The sequence below is a fragment of the Aphelocoma coerulescens genome, unplaced genomic scaffold (genome assembly GCF_041296385.1).
Source record: "Aphelocoma coerulescens isolate FSJ_1873_10779 unplaced genomic scaffold, UR_Acoe_1.0 HiC_scaffold_55, whole genome shotgun sequence".
Classification (NCBI taxonomy): domain Eukaryota; kingdom Metazoa; phylum Chordata; class Aves; order Passeriformes; family Corvidae; genus Aphelocoma; species Aphelocoma coerulescens.
In genome coordinates this window covers 1,995,774-2,021,746 of record NW_027183894.1, presented here as the reverse complement: position 1 = coordinate 2,021,746, position 25,973 = coordinate 1,995,774, and the positions used below count along the sequence as shown (strand labels likewise).

Genomic DNA, 25,973 nt, shown 5'->3' with positions numbered 1-25,973 from the left:
AGTGTTACATAGCGACTGCGCGGTGATGTCACAGTGCTGTGGGCCAGGACAGCCAGGTGACATCCCAGCCCTGCCTCTCGCCAGCGCTCAGCCCCTTTGTGCCGTCACAGCCCTGTGCCCACCTCAGCGCTCTCCAGTGCCACAGGAGGAAGAAAGGGACTCCCTGTGGGCACTTGAGGGCCCTCTGGAGCAGAGTGGGTGGAAGATTCTTGTATAAGTAGGACATAGGGATGAGGAGGGAACAATGGTGGTGTCACCTCCTTGCTTGCAGAGCATGGGACATGGATTGCCCAATGGGACACTGTAAAGTCCTTGGGGAGAGCAAGCCCTGCTCAGCAACATCCAAACCACCCACATGCTATCCACCGCATTCCCATCCTGAATCCAAATCCAACTCTGTCCCACTTCCTGGGAAGAAAATGGATCCTATCCCATTGAAAACCAGTACATCAGCCAGTTCTTCACCCAGCACACCCTGTCCCTGCTCATCTCACATCTGGACACCTGCTCCAGAAGGATTCTGTGAGGGACAGGATCAAAACTCCTCTTAAAATCCTGAAATACAACCTGCAATGCCTTCCCATCACCCATGAGACAGGTGACCTTATGGCAGCAGGATAATCAATCAGTTAGACCAGAATTTCCCTCTGTTATCTCACGCTGCCCACGGCTGACACTGGCACTGTCCTTCCCATCACTTCCCAGTAGTGCCAAGCATGACCTTCTCCACCATTTTTCCTGCTATCAAGATTAGATTAAGAGGGCTGGAGTTTCCTGGAAAGTCCAAGCACTTGCTGTCAAGTCACATACAGCTGGAGAGCATTGAGCCAGCATGGACCTCCTTGGGCTTTCAGGAGCTTGGGTAGATGATTTAGGGGGTTCCTTCTGGGACATACTGGGATGAATCCCATCCAATGCCACAGCCTCATGGATATTGTTCTGGTCCAAGCTGTCCCCAGCAATCCCAAATGGAAGATCACTGTCCCTCGCACCACTCTGCCTCCTCCATTGGACACCCTTCAGCACCCAGAGAAGCTGGTGGTACTTGGCAGAGCCAGGGTCTGTGGGACAAGGACACTGGCAACAGCTAAAAGCAGAGAGGATGCCCAGAGAGCCCAATTCCCACAGGATTCTGCCATCTTGAGGGGGTCAGCCTGTCCTGAGAAGATGCTTGCCATGGCTTTGGGCATTGCAGTCCTGCTGGCCCTGGTGGGCTGCACAGCCGTGGAGGGCTGAGCTGAGTGTCCGCCACCCACGAAAAGCTGGGAGAAAGACTGCGGACAGGACGTGGGATCCCAGTGACCTCCCGCCCCCAGTGCAAACATGGTGGCCACACCTGTCCTTCCAGTGGCCCCGTAACAACTGGTCTTCCAGTTGCTTCAGTGCCTGGAGGGACCCCTCAATCCCGACAAGGTGCCAAACCCCAGCGTCCTGCCATGGACCTGTCTGGGGGTCTCCACTGAGAGTCCATCCATAAGCAGCTGCTCCAGGAGGTCAAAGAGGAGGCAGTGAGGAGAGCCCAGCAAGGCAGGGAGGGGAGGAGATGAGGGGCTGGGAAGGGAAAGGGAGGACCACGCACTTGGTCTCAGAGGACCAGGCACTGCAGGCTCGGCACTGCTGGCTCTCAGGGTGCCCTGGATGGGCAAGGTGGTGCCAGGTGCCATCCCACCATGTTCCCCGGCTGTTCTCTTGTCCTCACAGCCATGACCTTGGGACAGATGGCTCTGCACATCCTTGTCCTCCTCTTCTGCCAACACAGTTCAGGGAAAATACTTCCACTACTCCACCTCAGTAAGGGTCCCAGGTGGCTCCATGCTGCTCAGGGTGCTGGAGGTGGTGGCAGAGGAGAACCCTGAAACCTTTAGGTGAGAGCCAGAGGGGCTGTGGCAGTGGGGTTGGGCATCCCACCACCCAGCCTGGAGCCCACTCCATCTTCCTGGCTACTTCCAAACGTCCTGGGGCCCCATGGTTGTGGTCTCCATCCACGAGCTGGCTTCCAGCATGGATGACAGGACATACTGGCAGTGCCACAGTGCTGGGGACACCCTCGATGAAGATGGGTGGCCCAGGGTGGCCACCAGCTGGGGAGCGTATCCAGGCCATCTTCAGCTCCTACTGATGCCACTGAAAGACACTGGGAGCCGCCATGGAGCAAGGAAGTGTCATTCCAGCATGTCCCTGGGTATCTCTGTGTGACCCTGGGAGTGGCAGACAGTGCCACAAAGTAGGAGGTCCCTTGTATCCCCAGCTTCCAGGGCAGGGAAAACAAGGAGGTATTGTTCCTACAGTCCCACCCTGGCCTAACTGGAGGGGGAAGCCAGTACAAGACACCAAGAGCCCCTAGGACACAGGTGGCAGGGATCCAGCAGATGACCCTGCACCAGATTGGCTTGTGGGGCCAGGGTGGAGGATTTGGGTTATAAACCTCAGGGATCAAGGGGACCCCCAGGATCCAGGGGACGGGGTGGGCAGCACAGAGCAGAGCCGATCGAAACCGCGATGGGGAAGGGATCAGTGCCATCTGCAGGGCAGAAGGACACTGGACGCGGGAGTGACCGCAGAGCCACCGTTTGATGGAAATGGATTGGTAGGGGTGTCAGGGGCTCCCATCGTACCAGGGACTCACCACACTGGGGCCCTTGCTAACAGGCAGGGTTGGTGCAGACAGAGAGCAAGTCAGTTCCCTGGGACACACGGGACCTCTCGATCCACTTGCAACTTTAGGCCTAAGGGGGGAAAGTGTCAAGAAGTTCTTTGATTATTCAGGGACCAAGTGGGATAGAGAAGCAGCTGCATTTTATTCAACCACTATTGGTAAATGCGGGGGATAGGTTTGAAAGGCATGAATTTCTGTTTCTTCCTGATTGTGATTGTAATTTACTGGGAAGGGATTTGATGGCTAAACTGGGAATGTAAATTACTATTGTGAAAGGTGATAAGGAAGCTACCACTGCTGTAACTGTCTGTCAAATGCCTGAGAAGACCTATGCTGAAGTAGACCCAGGGAAATGTGGAAAATTAGATATGGAACCTCTCCAAATCACTTTGAAGCCACCAGGACAAGTGGTGTTTAAAAAGCAATACCCTCTTTCAGGAGGGAAGGAAGGGGTTACAGCCTTTTACTGAGTCCCTGTTAAAGGCAGGTCTTTTGGAGCCACGGATGTTTCCCTATAACACTGCTATCCTTCAAGGTGAGAACCTGGCAGAATTTTAAAGTGTTAAAAAGCAGATGAACTGAGGCTCCTGCCCTAGCCCTTCCAAACAGGGAAGAAGTATTTGCATTTTATGTGGATGTTGAACAGGACCACGCCAGAGGAGTTCTAGTGCAAGAACACCACGGGGCGGTACTTGAAGACCGATGGCCTGTTCTTCTGAAATGTTAGACCCCTCGGCGAGGGGTGGCCCCATCGTTTGCAAAATTGTGCAGCCACGGTTTTCATGGTAACTGAGGACGGCAGGAGGCTCTCTAACCCTTAAGCTTCACATCAAGTTAAGGCTTTGTTGACCAAAAGAGCCTCTCATGGAACAGGAGGATTTAGAATTAAGTAGGGGGGAAGGGTTTAACCCCACCTCCTGTTTAACTGGTCCCGAGGGAGGAGACCTGAAGGAAACTCATGACTGGATTCAGGTAATAGATCTCCAGATGCCGAGGAGATATTAAATTATCCCCCTTGGAATTAATGTTTGGGATTTTTCTTTTTCTGGAGCAGTAAATCAGGATGTTGATGGGAAGTCTCTGGTTCTGTTCCCAACAGGGCAGCCATTTGGCGCAGTCCAGGAATGCGGCATCAGAGTCCATGGAGGTGTAGGACAGATCTTTCCCTCTCCCACTCCCCACTGCCACCAGCTCCCCCTGGGCAACGAGGGGGCTCCCGGCTGAGCGAGGGCAGCGCGAACGTGCAGCAGCTCAAGGATCCGCTCCCTGCGCACTTCCCGGGACAGGGCTGCCCTGGGCCTTGGCATGGACGCCCTTCTCTGCTCGGCGTGACCCTCCTGCCTCAGCCTCGCTCAATTCGATTCATGTGCCTCCCGTGAGGGACACCCTCCACACAGATCCTGCTTCTGATTCCTTGGATCCACAGCGCTGTTTTTCCTGGATTTCAGCCACGGCTTCCCCTGTGTAAAGGATAGGGATACATAGGAGGAGTGTGTTGGGCTCCCCTCCACCACTGTTAGTGGTTTCAGGCCCCCAAGAGCTCTTGTGTCTCCCTTTTTCCCAACAATATCCCTCCATCCCCTCCTTCCCGACGCTTCCCCTCAGCAGCACCGAGCCTTTTCCCCGCCCTTTTTCTCCTCAGCGCTGGCCCCGCCCCCGCTCAGACCACGCCCCCTCGGCGCCGCTGAGGCCTTGGCCACGCCCACCGTCCTGGTGGGACCGGCTCCCCGCCCTCCCTTCCCTAATTAGCGCCCTTAGTTCGTCCCTCGTTAATACGTCACTAATTAGGCCCCTGGCGGCCAAGAGCAGGGGTTTGGAGGAGCTCTGTGGGACACCCTGGCTGCGTGGGGCAGACCAGAGACGCCCAGTGTTGTCCCTCCACTCAGGGCAGGGATTCGGGGCACCGCGGCCACCCGGGGAAGATGCTCCGTTGCCAGCCCACACCTCCACGAAAGGGAGAGGAGGAAAGCAGGGTGCCAGAGACACAGAACCCCTCAAGACTTCCCCAGCTGGGTCTTCTCCGCCCCGCCCCTTCCAGCTGTATGCCGTGTTTACAGGAGCTCAGAAAGAGGAAAAAAAAAGAGAAACGAGCTCCACAGTGAATTCCTGAAAGAAAAATCCATCAATGGCCAGGAGACTCCTGTGGCTCCTTCCTGAAAATCAGGGCTGTGGGGAACAGGGTGCAGGGTGTCCCAGGACACAGAGCTGGACACTGATCCCTCCTGGATCTCCTTGGCACCCCTGTCCCAGGCAAGGATGGTACTGAATATCCTCTTGGAGCTGTCCCAGGAAGGTCCCTGCTCCCTGGCGCAGGATGGGAGGGGTAGAGGTGGTCCTCTCACACTCATCCCACTCATTCCCCCCTGCCCTGACTTTGCCCCTGGGGTGCTCACCCCCCTTTTTAGGGTGTCCAGCCCTGTTCTCATGGGGAACCTTGGGCACCCATGAGCATAACCAACCTTTCTGGGAGGCTGGGAGCACTGGTGAGGGAGGGGGCTGTTTCTGGTGACCTGGAACTTGGCTCCTGCTGTGAGCCAGCGGCTTTCTGCCTGCTGGGCTGGGGGAACACCCTCTCTGAGCTCTGTGACAGCCCCAGCCCCACACCCACTCCTTGCCACAGCTCCTCCCAGACAGCATCTGCTACGGACATGTCCCCTGCTACTGTCCTTTGGCCAGGGGCCTTGTGGCTCATGCCAGACCCTTCTTCCTCCCCAGGGAGCCTCCTCCCAGGTAAGGGGGGAGCCCCCCACAGCCCAGGACTCTCCAGCTCAGCCCCCCTGGAGCCAGGCCGCCGTCTGAGTCCCACGTGCCCTGAGCCAAGTGGGGACTGGTGGCCGTCTTGGCCACAGTGACCACAGATAAATCGACTTTCCAACCTCTGACAAGAGGAAAAGGGCCAGCAAAACCTCAGTTCGGGGCATGAGGAGAGCAGACTTCAGACTGCTCAGGGAACTGGTAAGCAGGGTCTCCAGGGACAATGCTTTTGCAGGTGCTGGGGTCCATCAGTGCTGGTCAATTTTGAAACATCACCTCCTAAGGGCACAGGAGTAGGAGAGTCCCAAATGTCGGAATCCAAGCAGACGAGGCAGAAGGCATCTTCTCTGGGAAAGAGGATGGAAAAGAAAGCTGTGTGCCCAGTGGAAGCAAGGTCAGCAGAAGAATACAGATGTCAGGAAAATTAATCCACAAACACCACAGGTTTATGTCCAAACAAGAGACAGAGCAATCCTGTTACTTTATTCGAATAAAGGGAGAGGCCATGGGCATTTCCCATGGGATCTCTCAAATTGTTAGAGGACGCAGCTTCCTTTTTCTCCTGATTTCCCGGCTGCATTTTCCTCTCTCCTTCCCCACTGGCTGAGGTACTTGAGAGGTACAGACTTCCCGAATGGCTTAATACAAACCCCCTTTCTAATGTGCACCCCCCACCCTCATTCTTTTCCTTGTGTCTCTGTTCTTTTTCTCTAAATCCAGGGATTAGCAGAGTCTTGAGTGAGTAACAGTCTGTGTCAATTAGTGGAATTACTATGGAATTTATGGTTCCTCCCTTTGCTTCTTTCACCTATCAGTATCTGGCTTTATCTACCATCATGCCCACAGATAGTTTGTAAAGACACCTCCTCCTCATTCCTTCCACAGAGATGTCTCTTGCCACTGTAGGGAGAACTTTGGTGCAGTGAAAGCTCAGCTGGAGAGGAAGGTGGCCAGAAGTGTGGGGCACAATAAAGAGTGTTTTTAAATATATTAATGGAAAAAAACATTGTAGAAATAACATTGTCCCCTTCCAGGATGTGGATGGTCACCTCACAAACAGGGACAGGGACACAGCACAGGTGTTTAATGCATTCTTTGCCTCTGTCTTCAACACTCCTCCCTCCCTTCCCAGTGGAAAACATGCACTGTACCAAGGGACACTGCAAAATCCTTGAAGAGGGCAAGCCCTGCTCAGCAGAAACCAAACCACTCATGTTTGATCCACAGCATTCCCATCATGAATCTGAACCCAGCGTGTGCCAGCAATTGGGAAAAAAGGAGCCCTATGCCCGTCAAAACCAGAGCAGTGGGAGCACTATGAGCACTCCTTGGGAAATCCTGACTTATTTAGAACAGAGGCAACGCAGAAGTCGGTGAGCTGTTACAGAAAACTCTTCCTGCCCTCGACAGCCAGTTCAGGAGAGCTCCCCAGAGACACAGGAACTTCAACTCCCTTTGTCTCTGGAAGATTTCTCAGGCACAGAGAGTGTTTCCAGTTGGTACTGCTGCAGTGTCCTGGGAGCCATGGGCTTGACACTGGTGGCAGCAGCACTCTTCCTGATGTGCCACTTGCTGCAGGGAATGACTCACTGCAGCAGGCTGAGCTGTTCTTACTGCCAGGCTTTTTCTGGCCATGTGCATCTTTAGAGATGCGCTGGTTCTGCTGATCCCTGAGGTGGGCACAGGGCTGTGACGGCACAAAGGGGCTGAGCGCTGGCGAGAGGCAGGGCTGGGATGTCACCTGGCTGTCCTGGCCCACAGCACTGTGACATCACCGCGCAGTCGCTATGTAACACTGCCAGCACCTGCAGCTGCCAGTGCAGTCGCGATGGGATGCGCCGGAGCCATGTGTGACGGTGGCGTCCTGGTGATTGTGCTTGTCCTGCTGCTGGCCACTGTGGCTGTCTGGTGGGCCGTTGGCCACTGGCAACCACGGAGGCGGCAGGCACGGACATCGAAGAGGCGCAAGCGCCCGGGGGTGCAGCCCAGAGGCTCACGGAGGAAGCGAGGAGCCCCTGTGGCTCCCAGGTCCTCCAGGCCTCGGGTGACCCCTCGCAAGCGGCCACGTGCTCCCGCGAGCCCTCTGGACAGCCCCTGCAGCTGCGGCCCCTGCGTGGCAGTGGCCCAGGAGCTGCAGGAACTGATGCTGCTGCTCTGGGCTCGCAATGGGACATGGGTGCCGCTCTGCTCTGGGATGTGGCAGGCATTGTGGAAAGAACTGGAGGAGCTGGTGAAGCGAGGCCACCTGCCCTGCTGTGGCTCGTCCAGCTCCTCCAGGAGCCTCCATCCCTTCAAGAGGCCGCTCCCAGCAAGATTATCCATCCCTGGGAGAGCCTCAACCCTTGCAAGGACGGCACACCATGAGGGACCCACCATCCAGGCAAGAAGCTCAGGCTGTCAGAGATCCTCCATCCTGCCACGAGCCTCCGCTATCTCTGACAGCTTCTATCCCCCGCAGACGCTCAGTGAGACCTGTCAGCCTGCAGAAGGTGCAGAGCCTGTGGACAGGTCTCCCAGCTCCCTTGGACTCACGGACTTCAACAATACGGGCGCAACCCTGACAACTGACGTGGCCAGGGAAAGCCCAGAAGTCCAAGTGGGAGCCCAGCCCGATCCAGGGGAGCCTTCTCAGGAGCAGGTGGCGGAGCAGCAAGTGAGCTGGAGCCAGCAGTTGCCGGCCCACAGCTCCCAGGACGCTGTGCCGGCTGTGCCAGCTGGCAACAGCCCGTGCCTGGTGGCAGAGATGACCCTCAAGAGACCCAGGAGGTTCCTCCATCTCCAGGAAGCTGCTCCAAGACGGCCACCGACTACCAGGAAGGCCTTTCTGGTAGCAGGTGAGATCTTCTGAGGAGCTGTCTGAGGCTCCCTCGGGGCTCTTGAGGGGCATCCACAGGCCAGGCCAGGGCCCTTGAGAGCAGCAGAGTCTCTGGCTGTTTCCAGTGCTTCTGATGCCACGGCTTCAAAAAACCCCTCCCTGGTTTGCAGCTGCTCCTGACACCCCCCTGTGCGAGTCCTCGGGCTGTAGCCCCGGCAGTCCTCAACAGCAGAGTCCAGCCCACGACGCCGGGGACAGCGACGGTTACGCCCTGCCCCGCTGCCCTCCGGCTCCTGCAGCCGCCTCTGCGCGCTCCCCTGCCCCAGCTCTGCCGCTCCCCTGCCCGACGGCTGCAAGGCGGTGGCCGCTGCCCGGCGCGCAGCAGGAAGCAGGTCAGAGCAACGTGGCCCGCGGTGGCTCGGCTCGCTTTACTCGCGGGCACTTGGCCGGGGGGGCCCTGGGCGCAAGGCTGATGGCTCGGTCTCGGTCGCAGGGCAAAAGAAGAAGCTGCAGGAGCTGTACCAGCTGGGCCCTCAGCTGGGCAGCGGTGGCTTCGGCACCGTTTTCTCGGGCATCCGCCTCTCAGACGGGAGTCCGGTAAAGTGGCCGAGACGGCGGGGCGCGGGAGGAGGGCCAGGGGCGGGGCGGGGCAGGGCTTGAGCTCAGCCCCGTCTCTCGTGGGCTTGCAGGTGGCCATCAAACGCGTGGCCCGGGAGAGCGTCCTGCGGTGGTACGAGCTGGTGAGTGAGCGGGGCCACCGCGACAGAGCGGGGCGTGGCGGGCAGGGATAAGGCCGGGGCCCCAGGGCGGGAAGCGGCGCAGGGCGGGGGGAGCGGGCGTGGGCTCAGCGTGCGAGCCGGAGCATCGCGGGCCCGGGGATGCCAAACACTGGTGATGGGGCCGGGCAGGGGGGCACCCCCGAAGCATCCCCTGGGCGGGAGGAAGCCCAAGCACCAGGGAGGCTGCCCAAGGGGGCACTGGGGCATCCCAGGCACGAGGCAGCGGAGCCACAGGGCAGTATCAGGCCTGCTGGAGGCACTGTCTCCTCCTCACAGCCCGACGGCACCCGTGTTCCCATGGAGATCGTGCTCATGGAGAAGGTGGGCTCTGGCTGCCACAACATCATCCAGCTCCTCGACTGGTTTGAGCTGCCTGACAGCTTCCTGCTGGTGATGGAGCGTCCGGAGCCATCGCAGGATCTCCTGGCCTTCCTGCTGGAGCAGGGGTTCCTGTGCGAGGAGATGGCGCGCTGGCTTTTCTGCCAGGTGCTGGAGGCCGTGCGGCACTGCACCGCCTGCGGCGTCCTGCACCGGGACATCAAGCCAGAGAATCTCCTCGTGGACCCGGAGAGCGGCGACCTGAAGCTCATCGACTTCGGTTGCGGCACCTTCCTCCAGGAGCAGGCCTTCACGCGATTTGCCGGTGAGCCCACAGGCCAGGCCCTGCTCCCAGTGCCAGGCACTGCACGGCCCCATTCCCTCCTGGGCTGTGGGCTGCGGCATTCAGCCGGCTGCCGCCTGCCCTTTGGCACGGGGCAGATGCTGTGCCCCAGGAGCCAGCTGCCAGCCCTGCCCACAAAGCCAGGCCCCGGCCGCTCGGCTTGGCAGGCCCGCAAGGGCTTGGGCTGCTCCGCTGGCCTTGTTTGCCTTGCAGAACGGTTTCTTGGCTTTGGCCAATTGGCTGGGGAACGCCCGGTGGCCTCGGGGGGAAGTTGTGGCCACCGGTGCAGCCCCTGCTTCCGCCAGGAGGCTGGCACCAGGCTCTGGAAGCCAGCAGCCTGCACCTGGACAGCGCCACCTGTCTCCCCTAGGAACACACATGTACAGCCCACCCGAGTGGATCTGCCTTGGCTGCTACCACGGCCATTCGGCAACCATCTGGTCCCTGGGTGTGCTGCTGTACGTCATGGTCTGCGGGAACATGCCCTTCCAGGAGGACCGTGACATCGTGTCGGGGCAGCTCTTCTTCTGGCAGCAGGTCTCTCCAGGTTGGTGTCTGGCCTCAAGAAGGCAGGCTTTGGCAGATGGCACCGCGCAGCCCAGCGTGGCCCTCACGCAGCTGCGCGGGAGGCCCATCTGCCCTCAAGAGCTGGCCGCAGGAGGCAGCCCGTGACGACGTGGTCGGTGTGGCCTGCTTGGCTGAAGGAGGTGGCGCGTGTCCTGCCGTGCCACTGTCCCGCAAAGGGCAGAGTCAGCCGGGAGGCTGGCACAGCTCTGAGCACACGCAGCATAGCCCGGGCCCTGGAGGCGCCGGGAGCAGCTGGGCAGGAGCCTTCTGCAAGTGACCGGCGCTTTCTGGTTTCTCTCCCCAGAGTGCCAACATCTGATCCGCTGGTGTTTGTCCAAGCACCCTGCGGACAGGCCAGCGCTGGAGGAGATCTTGCGCCACCCTTGGGTGCGGGGCAGGCGTCTTTGATGCCTTGCCAGAGCCTCTGCAGCACCCGATTACCGAGTCCCATGCAGGACTGAGGGCTCGAGAAATAAAACAACCACAAACCCATGCCGGGGTGTCAAGTCTGGTCCTGTTTAGCAACTTCAGCTAAAGAACCCTCTTGGGAAAAGGGGTAATCAGAGTGTTCTCTTCAGCCTTTGTCAAGCTTTTGATGCCTTTTCTCCAGGACGGTAGTTCTGTGTCTTCAAGCACAGGCTGTAGTACAGGCAGGAGGAGCTGTAACCAGCCTAGAAAGGTAACAGTGAAACAACAGCCGCCCTTTCAAACTGACGCGGCCACTTGGGTTCACCAGAAGTGATACCTGGGCTCATGTGTGCATTCCAAGGGCCAGCAGGCGGCAGGGACAGAGATGCTGCTCACCTGCCAAAGCTGTGAGAAGAAGCAGAAACGCCAAAACATCATTTCAGGTCAAGCCCTAATGAACTCTTGCTCTTTCTTCCCCTCACACTGGCAGCAGGCAAATGCAGCCCGGTCTGCCTGGATTTAGGGGACAGCAGCATCTAAAGGAGCTGTGCAGGGATGCACAGATGCTGAAAGAGACTCTACGGCAGATAGACACGCTCCAGCAGGCTCAGCCTCCCACACTGGGGCAGGGAAAGAGCATGAGGAGACCCCCGCTGCCGAGGAAGGAGCGGCAGAGAAAGTGATCCCTAGGGACTCCAAGGGAACCCCCCTGGTGTTACCAGCCTCTAACCCCATCTCACATTCGGGAGTTGTGTTATGTAACAGAGCAACTCTTGATAACTTTGTTGTACCATGTAGCCCAGAGCTTTAGAACACTGGGTGGAAGGAGTGGTATTTCTCCCCAGCTGCCTTCTGGAGACTTTGCTATGCCAACAAAGAATCCCTGAATGCTCATAGCACCTCCTGTCCAGCAAGGGAGGGAGACAAGGAAAAACAACCTCAAGTGGCCACAGACCTCCTCCTGCTTCTGCTGCATTTCACATTTTTCAGCCCCAGAAGTTCATCCATCTCTATTACCCTTTCTATTTGCTTCTACCCTTCCAGGAGATTTTTCTTTATAGCAGATGCTTTTCATGTTTAGAAACCACAGCATCCTCTGGGGGACAGGGAAACAGTCCCACATACAGATGAGGGAATAGGCCCCTGAGAGGAGGCAGCTGCTTGAACAAGATCTAAAGCAGAAAGGGAATCCAGAGCATTTGTCTCTAGTTTTGTCTCTCTATTGAGCAGAACAGCACTAGATGATCTTCACTCACGTACAGTCATTTCTTACAACCTTATTGGCTCTAGCAGCCTCATAAAAGCAGTTCATCTGCAACATGTGTCCTGCTGCCCTTGCTACAGGGACAAGGTGTCTGTGGCTTCAAAGCTCTGATCAGCCTAGGCTCTTCTTTCCTGTCTATGCATTGTGCTGGGCTTCCTGCATGGTTTAAAGAAACCAGAGAGTTTGGGAAACTAGTTCTGGATGTACTGATACCAAACAGGTGCTGTGCTATAGTATGTGATAAATCAATGTGTGTGGCATTGAGCAGAAGCCAGGCAGAATCAGGGAGAGCTGAAAAGCTTCTAATTACATCTGAACTGCCTGTTCAAGGGATTCTGTGATTCAGTGGAAGCCTGGGAACCAGAGGAGAGGCCTGAAACTACAGAAACCAAATAATGAAACATCTCTTTTTCAGACAACTTGCAGGAGAGGGAAAGATGATGCAGGAGTTGGGATCCAGAGACTAAAGGGCACCTGCTCTGCCCCAGTGTTATCATCACTGCAGCTGCAGGATGTCTGGGGGTCCTTTGAGGCAGGTGAGGATTGGGGGCACAGAGCTATACCATATAGCTATACCATAAAGCATTCATGCCAACAGCAGAGAAAGCAAAGAGACACAGGAGATGATGGGTTTTTCCTTGTAAGCCTGAGGAATTCACAGGAATTCCCATTTTCCCCAGCTTCCCTACAGTATCAGTGTTTAGACATCACCCTGCCTTAGAGGATCTTCAAAAATCTCCCTTTATAGTGAGCAGAGAAACTGGTATTTCTCTGTAAGTGGCCACGATCCCCCTTGGCAGTGCAGCTGTTACTGCAATTTTACTTTGGGGAAGTTAAACACCAGTCTCATCTCTAAAAGCATCCTCACTCACTTTACAAAGTGCCTCAGGAAGGGTAAAAAGAGGGGCTTTAACACAAGCACACACCCTCCTCAGCTGTGCTGTTAAATGCCAGGTTGCAGTCCAGAGACTTACCTTCTCCACTCAGAAAGGGAATTCTTTGGCTGATACTTCTATAGAGAGATCAATAAACTCACAAGTAAGGACTGTTTCTGTTATTGGCTCTGCGGTTGTGCTTTCCCCAATGGTGGCTTCACACAGCACGTAATCCTGCACCTCCTGCCTGCAAGAGACACTTGTCACCAGTGGCTGCTGGCATCCAGCAAATTGGCTCACCACCCACCACGGGCCCTATTCCTGCCCCAGAGTTATGGTCACTGCCCCCTTTTCTTCCAGCTTATTTATTCTGCACTCAATTGTCTCTAACACTGCACCCCAACAGCCACAAAAGGCACTTGGGAGACCCTCCCTCCCTTCTCACACAGCTTTTGTCTTACTCTGTGCATACCCCAGATAAACCACTTGGCACTTGTTTAATTCACTTTCTTCTTGGGCTCCTAGTCTAAGTGTAACTTATTTCTCTGTCTTTCCTTGCTGACTCAGCATGCAACACTGTTTGCCCAAAAGAGCAGTATTTCCTTCCACCCCTATTTTGGGATCAGCACTGGGTTTTGGTAGATGTGAAATCACGATAAAGCCGTAGCTGGCCTGATGGTGGCCAGCAAGGAAAGCAACTGGTGCTGCCATGGAAACGTGTGGCCTTAAGCCAGTTTCTTGAAGGCCCCTGCTCATTCCCTCAGGCAAATGTCAAGGGACTGTGGAACAAGCCCAGGGGAGGGGATCTGATGGTTCCCCAGGCTCAGCCCTTGGTGGGGACCTCACCTGCCGAACGCTGGAGAAGCCTTGCACCACCATGTGAGCTGACTCGTCTGGCTGCAGCTCCATTGACCGTGGCTGCAGCTGAAACAGGGGCTCTGGGAATCCTCTTCGTCCTTGGAGCTACTGACAGATGTGAGGCTCTGGCCCTCCTCCTCAGGTGGTCTGTAACATTCCATGGTCCAGTAGAGCCAATGGAAACGGTAGCCCCCGTTTGTGAATTTGAACCAACAAAAGCAGGGAATGAGGCTAGAAGAGAAGACAAGATGGAAAACAGTATGGGAGTAGCTATATTTCCCTGGTCATCAGATTGCTCCCAATGAACAATTTGAGGTGTTAATAGCTTGGAGACTGTCTTCATTTCCAGGTCTTAATGTAATAAATGAGGGTATTTTGTTCATTGAAAAGAGCTGACACAGGCCACAATGTACATAACAGGAAATGTCTTAACAAATCTATATGTAAAGGTTGTAAGTGCTGTAAGTGTACTATTGTTTAAGCTCCAAGAAGAAAAGCAGGGGATACTAACTGACCAAATATGGAAAAGGTCACCCAGAGGGCACCTGAAGAAGACTACTAGCCTTCAGCCATCGACCACCAGAAGGCAGAAAACGACCCCCTAGCAACAAGTTCACACATGCGCAGAGTACTCCCTTAAAGAAGAGTTAACAGGAAACGATCCTGCATAAAAGAAGGACTGAAATTTGCAAACCCCTGCGGCAATTCGGTGGAGCGGGGACTCCCCTGTCGCCCAGCGCTGATTTTGCTTATGCCTTGCTTGCTGTAATTAATAAATTCTCTAATTTAATTAAACCTCTTTGTCTGCCTCCATCAATCACAATTTGGTGCCGTGACTCGGATGGGAATGGTACGGTAAGACAGAGATATCGGGGAGGCGCCCCACCTCTGGTGGCCTCGGTATCTTCAGTCTTTACCTCGCTCCCACCGACGAACCTAAACTCAAGGCATTAAGCAAAGGGAACCGGTCGACCCCATAAACTTTGTGCACAGAGGTCCGGACGAAGACGCTGGAAGCGTGAGTATTTGCGGAAAAGGGATCCGTTCGGTCGGGGTCGGGTATCCTGGAGTGTGGCGAGTGTGGTGTGTGAGAGGGGGGCCGGCAGCCGGACTCCCCAAGCGAGTGTGGACCCTCAGTAGTGCGGCTCCCATTGCCCGCGAGGGCGTGGGCCACGAACCAGGGGAAGCGAGTGATTCCACACACAGAACGCCTGAAGGCACTCCAGAGGATGGGACAGGGGAAAAGCAAGCCCTCTAGTTCCATAAGGTTTCCCCCAGTACCTGAGGATAGTCCGTTAGGGCTTTTATTGAATAATTAGAGGCATTATTCGAGTACACAGAATAAAGATAAGGCCAAGATGATTTATTATTGCATAGAGGTCTGGGGAGGAAAGCAGATATCACGAAACGTATTTTGGCCTATATTTGGGTCCTACGAGGACTGGGTGAGACAGGATTTGAATTTATGGGTAGAAACCAAAACTCCTTTTAGTCAAGAAGAGAGTGAATATGCAAAAATATGGATAGAGACCCCTGGGGCACTCCTGTTTACTTTAAAGGAAAAATCTGAAGACTCAGGGGTAAGAAGAAAAGATAAAAAGAAAGAGGAAGTTCCGATGATTCCACCCCCCTATATACCTCCGCAGGCCCCACAGGCACCCCCACTCCCACTCCCTGAGCAGCCCCTAGAGGAAGAAGAAGGGAATCCTGAACCTGAACGGGAGGGACCAATGACAAGGAGCAGAGCTAGACGTCATAACCTTTATCCATTAAGAGAAATGCCTATGGGGGGACCCCAACCAGGAATTGGCTTTATTTCAGTTCCCCTTAGCTCTGGAGATGTGCGGGACTTTAAGAAGAAAATGGGGAACCTATTAGAAGACCCCCTGGGAGTTGCAGAGAAGCTAGATCAATTTTTAGGCCCTAATATATACACCTGGGATGAGCTGCAGTCAATTCTAAATATTCTTTTTACTGCAGAAGAAAAGAACATGATTAGGCGAGCAGGAATGCGAATTTGGGATGCCCAACATGCTCAGGGCCCACAGGCAGATATCAAATGGCCTTTACAAAACCCTAATTGGGATCATCAGGATCCAGCACACAGAACTCATATGCAGGACTTAAGGACAATAGTTATACAAGGGGTCCGAGAGGCAGTACCAAGAAGACAAAACATAAATAAGGCCTTTAATGAGAGGCAGAGAAAGGAGGAAACTCCAACAAATTGGCTAGAAAGAGTAAGAAAGAATCTACAGCTGTATTCAGGCCTGGACCCAGATACACAGTTGGGTCAGGCACTTCTGAAAACTCAATTTGTAGCCAAATCATAGGATGACATCAGGAAGAAGCTAGAAAAACTAGAAAATTGGCAGGAGAGAGGATTAGATGAATTGTTGAGGGAAGCACAGAAAGTATATGTCAGGAGGGATGAAGAGAATCACAAGAGACAAGTCAGAATGATGGTGGCAGCAGTAAGGGAAAGCAGAAAACAAGACTCTCCCCGCCGAATGGGGCAGATGCCCAGAAAGGCCCCTAGGAACACAGAGGGAAATCAGAGGGTAGAAAGGAGGGAAGCAGTCGTATGTTTTTATTGTGGGGAGAAGAGACACATCAGAAGGGATTGCAGAAAGAGGATAAGAGATGAAAAGATGTTTAAAGAAGATTAGAGGGGTCAGGGGCTCTACTTACTGGGGACCAAGAAACATCCAGAGCCCTTGATAAAAATAAAAGTCGGTCCCCAATGCCAGGAATTTGAATTCCTGGTAGATACGGGAGCAGAAAGATCAACTATCCAAGTTTTACCATCTGGGTGTAAAGTCTCCCGAGACACCGCCCTTGTAGTGGGTGCCAAGGGTGAACCTTTTGAAGTCCCTGTTATTAAAGATGTCCTAATAGAAACCGAATCAAAATTAGGAATAGGAAGCCTTTTGTTGGCACCAGAAGCAGAGTATAACCTCATGGGTAGAGATCTCATAGTAGAATTGGGGATAAACCTAGAGGTAATTAATAAAGAATTGAAAATCAAACTATGCCCCCTTAGAGTAGAGGATGAAGAGAAGATTAACCCCGAGGTATAGTACACACCTGACAGTGTGGGCCAACTGAACATTCCGCCCTTCTCCGTAACCATAAAAGATCCAGAAATTCCAATAAGGATCAAGCAGTATCCCATATCCCCAGAAGGGAAACGAGGACTAAAGCCTGAAATAGACAGACTAATAAGCAAGGGACTCCTAGAGCCCTGTATGTCCCCTTTTAATACACCCATTTTACCAGTAAAGAAACCAGATGGATCCTATTGATTAGTGCATGATTTAAGAGAAATTAATAAGAGGACAGTGGCCCGGTTCCCGGTGGTTGCTAACCCATACACCCTATTAAGTAGACTAGGGCCAGAAAATCACTGGTATAGTGTAATTGATCTAAAAGATGCATTTTGGGCCTGCCCCTTAGACGAAAATAGTAGAGATTATTTTGCCTTTGAATGGGAGGACCCAGATACTCATAGGCGACAACAGTTGCGGTGGACCGTGCTGCCACAAGGGTTCACAGAATCACCAAATTTATTTAGACAAGCATTAGAACAAATCCTCCAAGAATATCAAACAAGAGAAAACATTACTTTGATTCAGTATGTGGATGACCTCCTGATTGCAGGAAGAAAAGAAGAAGAAGTTCGGGAGGAGAGCATTAAACTGTTAAACTTTCTAAGCTTGAAGGGACTAAAAGTATCAAAGGCAAAATTACAGTTTGTAAAAGAAGAAGTAAAATATTTAGGCCATTATTTGAGTAAAGGAGAGAAGAAAATAGACCCCGAAAGAGTGAAAGGAATCCTCTCACTCCCACCACCAAGGAGCAAGAGACAAGTAAGGCAATTGCTAGGATTAGTAGGCTACTGTAGACAATGGATTGATAATTATAGTACCAAGGTCAAATTTCTGTATAACAAGCTCAGTCATGATGGGTTATTGAAATGGAGCAGAGAGGATGAGAGGAATTTAAAACAACTGCAACAAGATTTAATTAATGCTCCAGTACTAAGTTTACCTGATTTAAAAAGACCATTTTATCTATTTGTAAACATTGAAAATGAGACAGCATATGGAGTATTAACTCAAGATTGGGCTGGGAGAAAGAAACCGGTAGGATATTTGTCAAAGCTATTAGATCCAGTAAGCAAGGGATGGCCTACATGCCTACAGGCAGTGGTAGCCTGTGCTCTCTTAGTAGAAGAAGCACGTAAAATAACTTTTAATGGGAAACTCAAGGTATTATCTCCACATAACATTAGGGGAATATTGCAACAAAAAGCTGAAAAATGGATAACAGATTCGAGACTTTTAAAGTATGAAGGGATCTTATTAGATTCCCCAAAGCTAACACTAGAGGTCACTACACTACAAAATCCGGCCCAGTTCTTATACGGAGAACCAAATGAGAATAAATTAGCCCATGATTGCATGTTAACTATAGAAGAACAAACCAAAATCCGACCGGACTTAGAAGAAGAAGAATTAGAAGAAGGGGAGAAGCTGTTTGTAGACGGATCATCTCGGGTAATAGAGGGAAAGAGAGTATCTGGCTATGCAATCATTAAAGAGGAAGGGTCAGAAGTCTTAGAGTCAGGACCTCTAAGTAGATCCTGGTCAGCTCAAGCTTGTGAATTGTATGCAGTCTTACGAGCTCTGAGATTGCTGAAAAATAAAACAGGGACAATATATACAGACTCCAAATATGCATATGGAGTGGTACATACATTTGGGAAAATATGGGAAGAACGAGGGTTAATAAACTCTCAAGGGAAAGACTTAGTCCATCAGGAGCTAATAAGACAGCTACTCCAGGCCTTACGGGAGCCTAGAAGAATTGCTGTAGTACATCTCAGAGGTCACCAGAAAGGAATAGATTTTAGAAGTAGAGGTAATAACGCAGCAGACCAAGAAGCAAAAAGGGCAGCACTTTTGGTTATACGACAAGTTCAGGATAAGAACCAACCAAAGGAGAAATTCCCCAATAAAACTAGGTGCATTTATAGTTTTACAGAACAAGAAAAAGAGAAACTATCACAAATGGGGCTAAAAGAAAATTCAGAAGGAGAATGGAAACTCCCAGATGGAAGAGTAGTACTACCTAAATCAATAGCAGTGGAAATTTTACAAAGGATACATAGCCAAACTCATTGGGGAACACAAGCACTAGCAGACCAGTTTGCCGCTAAGTATATGTGTATTAGAATATATAATTTGGCAAAACAAATTGTTAAAGGCTGCATAACTTGCCTTAAAGTGAATAAGGCTTATTTAAGAGAACGCCCATTGGGAGGGAGACCACTAGCACACAGGCCCTTTGCTAACATACAACTAGATTTCACCGAATTGCCCAAAGTAAGAAGAAGTAAATACTTATTAGTTATAGTAGACCATCTAACGCATTTTGTCAAAGCATTTCCCACAGCAAGGGCAACAGCACAGACAGTGGTCAAAGTTCTATTAGAAAATATTATCCCTAGATATGGAATAATTGAGACTATTGACTCCGACCGAGGACCCCACTTTGTATCTAAAATCATCAAAGAAGTAATGGGAATTATGGGAATAAAGTGGGAATATCATACCCCCTGGCATCCCCAAAGTTCAGGACGAGTAGAAAGAATGAATAGAGAAATAAAGAAGCAATTGACAAAGCTTATGCTTGAAACCAAGTTGTCGTGGGTGAAATGTCTACCATTAGCTTTGTTAAACATACGGACTCAACCAAGATCTGACATAGAAATCTCCCCTTTTGAGATGCTGTATGGAATGCCTTATAATATGGGGGAACCTCAAGATCACCCAAATCTAAGAGACCAAAACATGAATCATTACATTATTACCTTAATGAGATATAGAGAAGAATTATGGAAAAAGGGCATGATAACTCAAAGGCCCCCGCTAGAACTTAAACTACATCGAATTCAACCAGGAGATTGGGTATTAATCAAATCATAGAAAGAAACCTCATTAACCCCACAATGGGAGGGACCTTATCTTGTTCTACTTACTACAGAAACAGCAATAAGAACAGCTGAAAGAGGATAGACGCATGCAAGCAGAATTAAAGGACCTGTAAAAAAGCCATCCCCCCAGTGGCAAGTAACCAGTCCTCCTGGAGACTTAAAATTGAAAATTCAAAGAAAAGACTGTAAATGAGCAAATACAAAATCGAGTATTTACCCAATCCTCTGTATACAGATGAAGGACTAATTTTTAAAAATGATGTTAGAATAAGGTGTGGGAATTCTAATTGTAGATGTTATCCTTTTGTTTGTTATATATGTATAGTATGCAGGGAAAAGTAGTGGAGTCATTGTGAAAGGGGAACTCCCCCCAGAGGAGTTTGCATCCCCTGCCAGAAGCTTCAAGGTCAATTTACTAATTGGGCTCTAGCACATGCAGTATCACGAGGAATTCTAAAAAAGGGGTCAAGTGAATGGTGGGAAATAGTATTTAAGGGAATTAATCCCCATTATTATTGTTACAACTTTAACTTACCGGCCCCCTTTGTAGCTGACATCTGTGACAGCATTTGTCGCAAACGCCTGAGGGGAGTCCAGTGTAACGCTCCAGAAGTTAAGAACCGTAATTGGAACTCCTACATTAAGAGGCAAGAAACCCGACAGGCTCGATCCCAAGGACCTCCTGAAAAATACTCCTGCTGCCGAGAAGATGGTACCCCTCGTGGCCCGAAGCAACCGGGTCGACGAGCGAGGCAGAAGAGTAAAAAGCTGTGGAGGAAAGAACCCCTGTATTGGGATACTAGAGCAATGCTTGCGGAACTGCCTCAGGAGTGGGACTAGAAAGCCTCAGTGTGACCTGCGACATGTGAAAGGGGGAAAGACACCACCAAACTATAGTAACCAAATAACTATTACCACAAATCGACTCCATCATTTAGCCCAGCGTAATATTTTTCTACTAATCATGCTTTGCTTAATTAAATTGAACGGGGTTGAGACTTTAGAAGAGACACACTTTCCACACGAACCCTTTAAATGGTCATTAGTTAGGTTAAGTGATAATAAGATACTACAAACAAATACCACTGTAGGGGCACCAAGTTTTCGAGCGGGATTATGTGATCTAACAGCTATTGAACACTGTGGAAAAGAACTAAACCTAACAGGATTTTATATGTGTCCAACCGCTAATCGAGGGAAATCATACTGTAATTATCCAGGAGAATATTTCTGTGGATATTGGGGGTGCGAGACAATAGCCTCCGACTGGATCCCGGGAGGGGGACCAGACAAATTTCTGAAAGCTGGGTTCGGGCCCGTAGGGTGCACTAAGCCACGAAGAGGACCTTCTAGAGAGACGACATATATGGGGACCTGTTCCTTTATATATATAAATATAATGCAACCCACTAATCCGGATTGGTTACTGGGGAAAATCTGGGGAATCAGACACTGGGAACCCGGGAAAGATAGAGGAAACCTAATAATGATTAAGAAAGAACACGCACCCCCTGATCCAGAACTAGTTAGACCAAACCAGGGTCTAGGGGAACTAGAGGAAATAAGCAATATAAACAAAACTCAGCAGGTTGGTAGTATAACAATCACTCCCCAGAGCGAGAATCCAACTGATGTTAAAACAAATTTAGAATATAGTGCTCTATGAAAGATCATGCAAGCTAGTTATGGTGTAATAAATAAGACCAATCCAGAGCTAACTAAGGAATGCTGGTTATGTTACAACATCAGGCCGCCTTTTTATGAAGGAATAGGTGTGACTGCAAAGGCTAGAAGAATTAACGGCACAAACCCAGCACAATGTCTTTGGAAACAGAGAAAAGAATCAATTCAAGGACTGACTTTGTCTCAAGTAACTGGGAAAGGAAGATGTATAGGAAACATTCCAAAACATAAAGAACATTTGTGTGAGGTAAAGATATCACCTAAAGAAGATGAAAAACCTGCAGATTGGTTGCTCCCAGCCGCAAATACTAAATGGGTGTGTAACAATATAGGAATCACACCCTGCCTTTCGCTCAAACTATTTAATTACACCCACGATTATTGTATTCAAGTGTCCATCATACCTCGAATCACGTATCATCCTAGTGAATACATGTACCAACAACACACCACAGCAGATCATCACCTAGTAAAAAGAGAACCTTTTACTGCATTAACCATAGCAACCCTTCTCACTATAGGAGGAGTTGGGGCAGGAACTGGAATAGCATCCTTAGTCACCCAGCAAAAAGAGTTAAGAGCACTAAGGGTCTCAGTAGATGAAGATCTAAGCCGAATAGAACAAGCAATTGATGGCCTAGTAAAATCAGTAAGATCTCTATCAGAAGTAGTCCTACAAAATAGGAGGGGTTTAGACTTATTATTCCTTCAGCAGGGAGGACTGTGTGTAGCACTCAAAGAAGAATGCTGTGTCTACGCAGACCACACTGGGGTAGTGATAGACACCATGACTAAACTAAGAAAACGGCTAGAACAACGGAAAAGAGAAAGAGAGGCACAACAGAGCTGGTATGAATCCTGGTTTAACCATTCACCCTGGTTAACCACTTTGTTATCTACCATCGCAGGGCCTCTAATTCTGTTAGTCCTAGGACTCACATTTAGGCCGTGTATACTTAATAAGTTAATCTCCATAGTAAAAGGGCGCTTAGAAGTAGCACATTTAATGCTCCTTAGGGCTAAATACCAGCAGATATCAGAAAATCATGAAAAAGAAATGTTAGAATTAGCTAAAGAGGAGCTAAAAAGATTCAATGAACAAAAATGAACAAGAGAAAAAGGGGGGATTGTAATAAATGAGGGTATTTTGTTCATTGAAAAGAGCTGACACAGGCCACAATGTACATAACAGGAAATGTCTTAACAAATCTATATGTAAAGGTTGTAAGTGCTGTAAGTGTACTATTGTTTAAGCTCCAAGAAGAAAAGCAGGGGATACTAACTGACCAAATATGGAAAAGGTCACCCAGAGGGCACCTGAAGAAGACTACTAGCCTTCAGCCATCGACCACCAGAAGGCAGAAAACGACCCCCTAGCAACAAGTTCACACATGCGCAGAGTACTCCCTTAAAGAAGAGTTAACAGGAAACGATCCTGCATAAAAGAAGGACTGAAATTTGCAAACCCCTGCGGCAATTCGGTGGAGCGGGGACTCCCCTGTCGCCCAGCGCTGATTTTGCTTATGCCTTGCTTGCTGTAATTAATAAATTCTCTAATTTAATTAAACCTCTTTGTCTGCCTCCATCAATCACATTAATGTGGACCAGAAACAGTGTCTGATAATCTGCCCTTCTGATGTCATCATTGCAAAGAAAAATATGTTTATAACGGCAATGTAGCATTTTCCAGGAGATGCTGACAGGACCTGGTGTTTTCCTCCAAAATGTTTGTTCTGGGGTGATTCATCCTGTTACTGTATTTTGCATTAATCTGCGCCCAAAACTATTACTCAATCTTTGAGATCCTGCACTTGGGGACCCTGTAGGGGGGGTACGACCGCCATCCTGAAGTCTGCAGCAACAAAACCCTCATTGACGAGGTGAAAGGTTTGTGTACTACAACGTAGCGCTGGGATCATGACAAATTCTATCAGTCTTGGACTTGGGTAGATATCCGCCCGCGTTCCAGTGCTCCGTAACACCTGTCTCTGTTCCAGAAAGTAGGCAAGAAAGATTTGAAAAAAAAACCAAACCAAACCACAACAGGGAAAGCTAAAAAGCTTAAACAGCTCAATCCTGCTCAAGTTATTTCTTTAGGGACAACTACCACTCTCCAGCTGAAATACTGGGCTTTTGGGGGAAAAAAAAAAGACACATTCACCTTTAGCGGGGGGGGGGGGGGTGGTTCCAAGCGCAGGGGAGCCGGCCAAAGTCACGATACGAACACCAATACTATTTGAGCATCGTGCTTCCTTTATTGTTTACTTACACTCACTTATATCTACAAAGCTTCACGCACTATTTCCACAGGACAGCCTCTAAGCAGCAGGGGAGCCGACCAGCATGTAACTTTTCCCAAGGCTGTTCAAGGCTGCCTGCTGCCAGGTGTCTTTCTGGCCTATCTGCAGCCTGAGGCCCCTTCAGGGGTGCTTCTGCAGCAGTCCTGGGTTGCCCCAACTCTCCTGGGCTATCATACGCCCCTGTTCCACAAGGAATCCCTATACATTCACCTCCAAATTAAAAAGGATTAAGGTAAGAGAAAGCTTCAAACTACAAATTATTGGCCCAAAGGTAAAAGCTTTTCAAGAAATCTGTAATTAAGACCAGGCTGACAGTTAAACAACTGGTTATTCTAGTGGGGAGAAACCCTCCTCTTTAAGGTAAGGAGCGTGATAGTTAAAAGCAACTGTTTTGTCAAACTTCAGGCTCCCTGCCACAGCCTGCACTGCCTGGCCCTCCTGTTGACTGACTTACATGCAGTGCCACACTGGCCTGTGGGATATGCCCAGCCCTTGCCCTGGAGGGATCTCTGCTGAGACAAGAGATTTTGCAATTGCCCAGCAGGACTCCCTGAAAAGGCAGCCACTTCTTGGTCATGGCGAGGAAAAGTGGACCCACAATCCTTTGGGAGACACTATGCAGATCTTTCTGTAACCCATTGGTCTGTCCCAGACCCTCTGTAACCCATTGGTCCCCTGCTGATCCCCTGTATCCCTATAAAAGGAAGCCCCCTGGCTCTGTGGGGGAGAGAGCTCGTCCCTGGCTTTCCCCTTCGCCAGAGGGAACCAACAATAAAGCTACCTCTGTGCGGAACCAGCCACACGGGCCTTCTCGTCTCTCTCTGGTTTGGTTTGGCCTGGAGGCTGCCCTGCAGAGCTGAGCTGAAGTCACGAGCTGACAATCACTAAAGAGCTGACAGCCCCTGCAAGGGCCCTCCTGCCAGCAGCTGAGGGAAGACACTGGGCCTCGGGACGGCGATCCCTTTCGGGACCATCTCTCCGGACCAGTCACCTCTTCCTGGGTCAGAGCCACGGACCCCACCACCAGCTGTAATACTGGCCCAGTGTGATGGTGCCATCCAGGGGATTTGGCATCATCATTTCCGTATGTCTTAATATGTTTGGATCCTTGCAACTACTTTCCAAATGCCAGCTTTCCTTTCTTTTACAGAAAGCTCAAGGTTTCCAGAAATCTTCTGACATTCTCTTTTGTGCTCAGAGAGATGACATGACATTTTTAAACAGATGTTTCCAAAGTTAATGGCATTTTAAAGATTAATTAACTAAAATTATCCTTGATTCCAGCTTAGATGAACTATATGCTGTGTCAGACACTGAGATTACCACCTATAAGGCATGAGCTGTGTATGCCACCAATCCCTTCTGTCCTTCTCCATACCAGCCTGTGCCTGTTTTCTCTGGAAGAATCCCTGTACGCTTTGCACCCTGCCAGGATGAGTTGCACAAAGGCACACGTCTCCCCTTGCACTCACCAGCAAGTTTCCTTCATCCCCGAACACGCCAATAAGGACACTGGTGTCATACTTGCCCAATTTTTGGGCTTCGATTGTAACTGGAATCTCTGCTATGCTGAAAGGCTGGACAATCCCACAGGGCTCGGAGCTGGAGTAGAACACAGGAGTATCTTCCTTGCGTTTCTAGAAGGGACAGAATCAAATGCAACTTCAGAGGGACCTCTGAAGAAACTTTAAAGTCCTTAACATCCACCACAATGGCAACTCACACACACTTCTAAAAATCCCCAGGAAAAAGGTGAAAGGCACAAACAAGATGCAAGAATTGTAGGTTTAGCATTCTCAGGGGGTCCTGCAAGGAGGCTGCCAGCACAGGCGTTGGTGTCTGTGAATGCAGCAGCTTTTCACAACCCTCTAAGATCTCCCACATCCCGAAGACTAGAACATGAACTGCTTCCTCAGGAGGTTAAACTGCACCCTAAAGTTTACATTCAGGTAGGATCTTGTTCTCAGCAGATCTTTAAGACTGAATAGAAACCAGCAAACCAAACCCTTTTTTTCCCCCAATAATCTCCTCAATAATATTGGAGAGGAGGAGGTGGATGCGATGCCAAACCTGGGCAATAAGCCCGTAGCAGCCAGGAATGTGGCTGTTATTCACAATGAGGAACTTCCTCTCGTATGGCTCCTTCAGATGGCACTCATCGTAGCACAGGATGTAGGGGCACGCTGTCAGCTTAGGAACGATGCATCTGGGGAAAGAGATGACCCCAAGGGAATCAGAGATACTGAGAATGGAGAACGTTTACCCCTGAAGGTTGTGAAATGGAGCGTAACACATTTGTCTCTGTCAAATCAACATTTAACAGCCCTACAGTGATAAATTGCCTTCAAAGTCTTC

At 50.6% G+C, this 25,973-nt stretch overlaps 1 protein-coding gene across 1 annotated transcript; it reads left to right on the top strand.

Annotated features, from left to right (window-relative positions):
- The first annotated feature begins 8,928 nt into the window (after window positions 1-8,928).
- LOC138101850 (serine/threonine-protein kinase pim-1-like) lies at window positions 8,929-10,640 on the top strand. Its single transcript, XM_068999609.1, has 4 exons — window positions 8,929-8,965; window positions 9,281-9,647; window positions 10,036-10,212; window positions 10,537-10,640. The coding sequence occupies exons 2-4, from the start codon at window positions 9,302-9,304 to the stop codon at window positions 10,638-10,640; spliced, it is 627 nt and encodes a 208-aa protein (XP_068855710.1). The 5' UTR covers window positions 8,929-8,965; window positions 9,281-9,301.
- The last annotated feature ends 15,333 nt before the right edge of the window (window positions 10,641-25,973 follow it).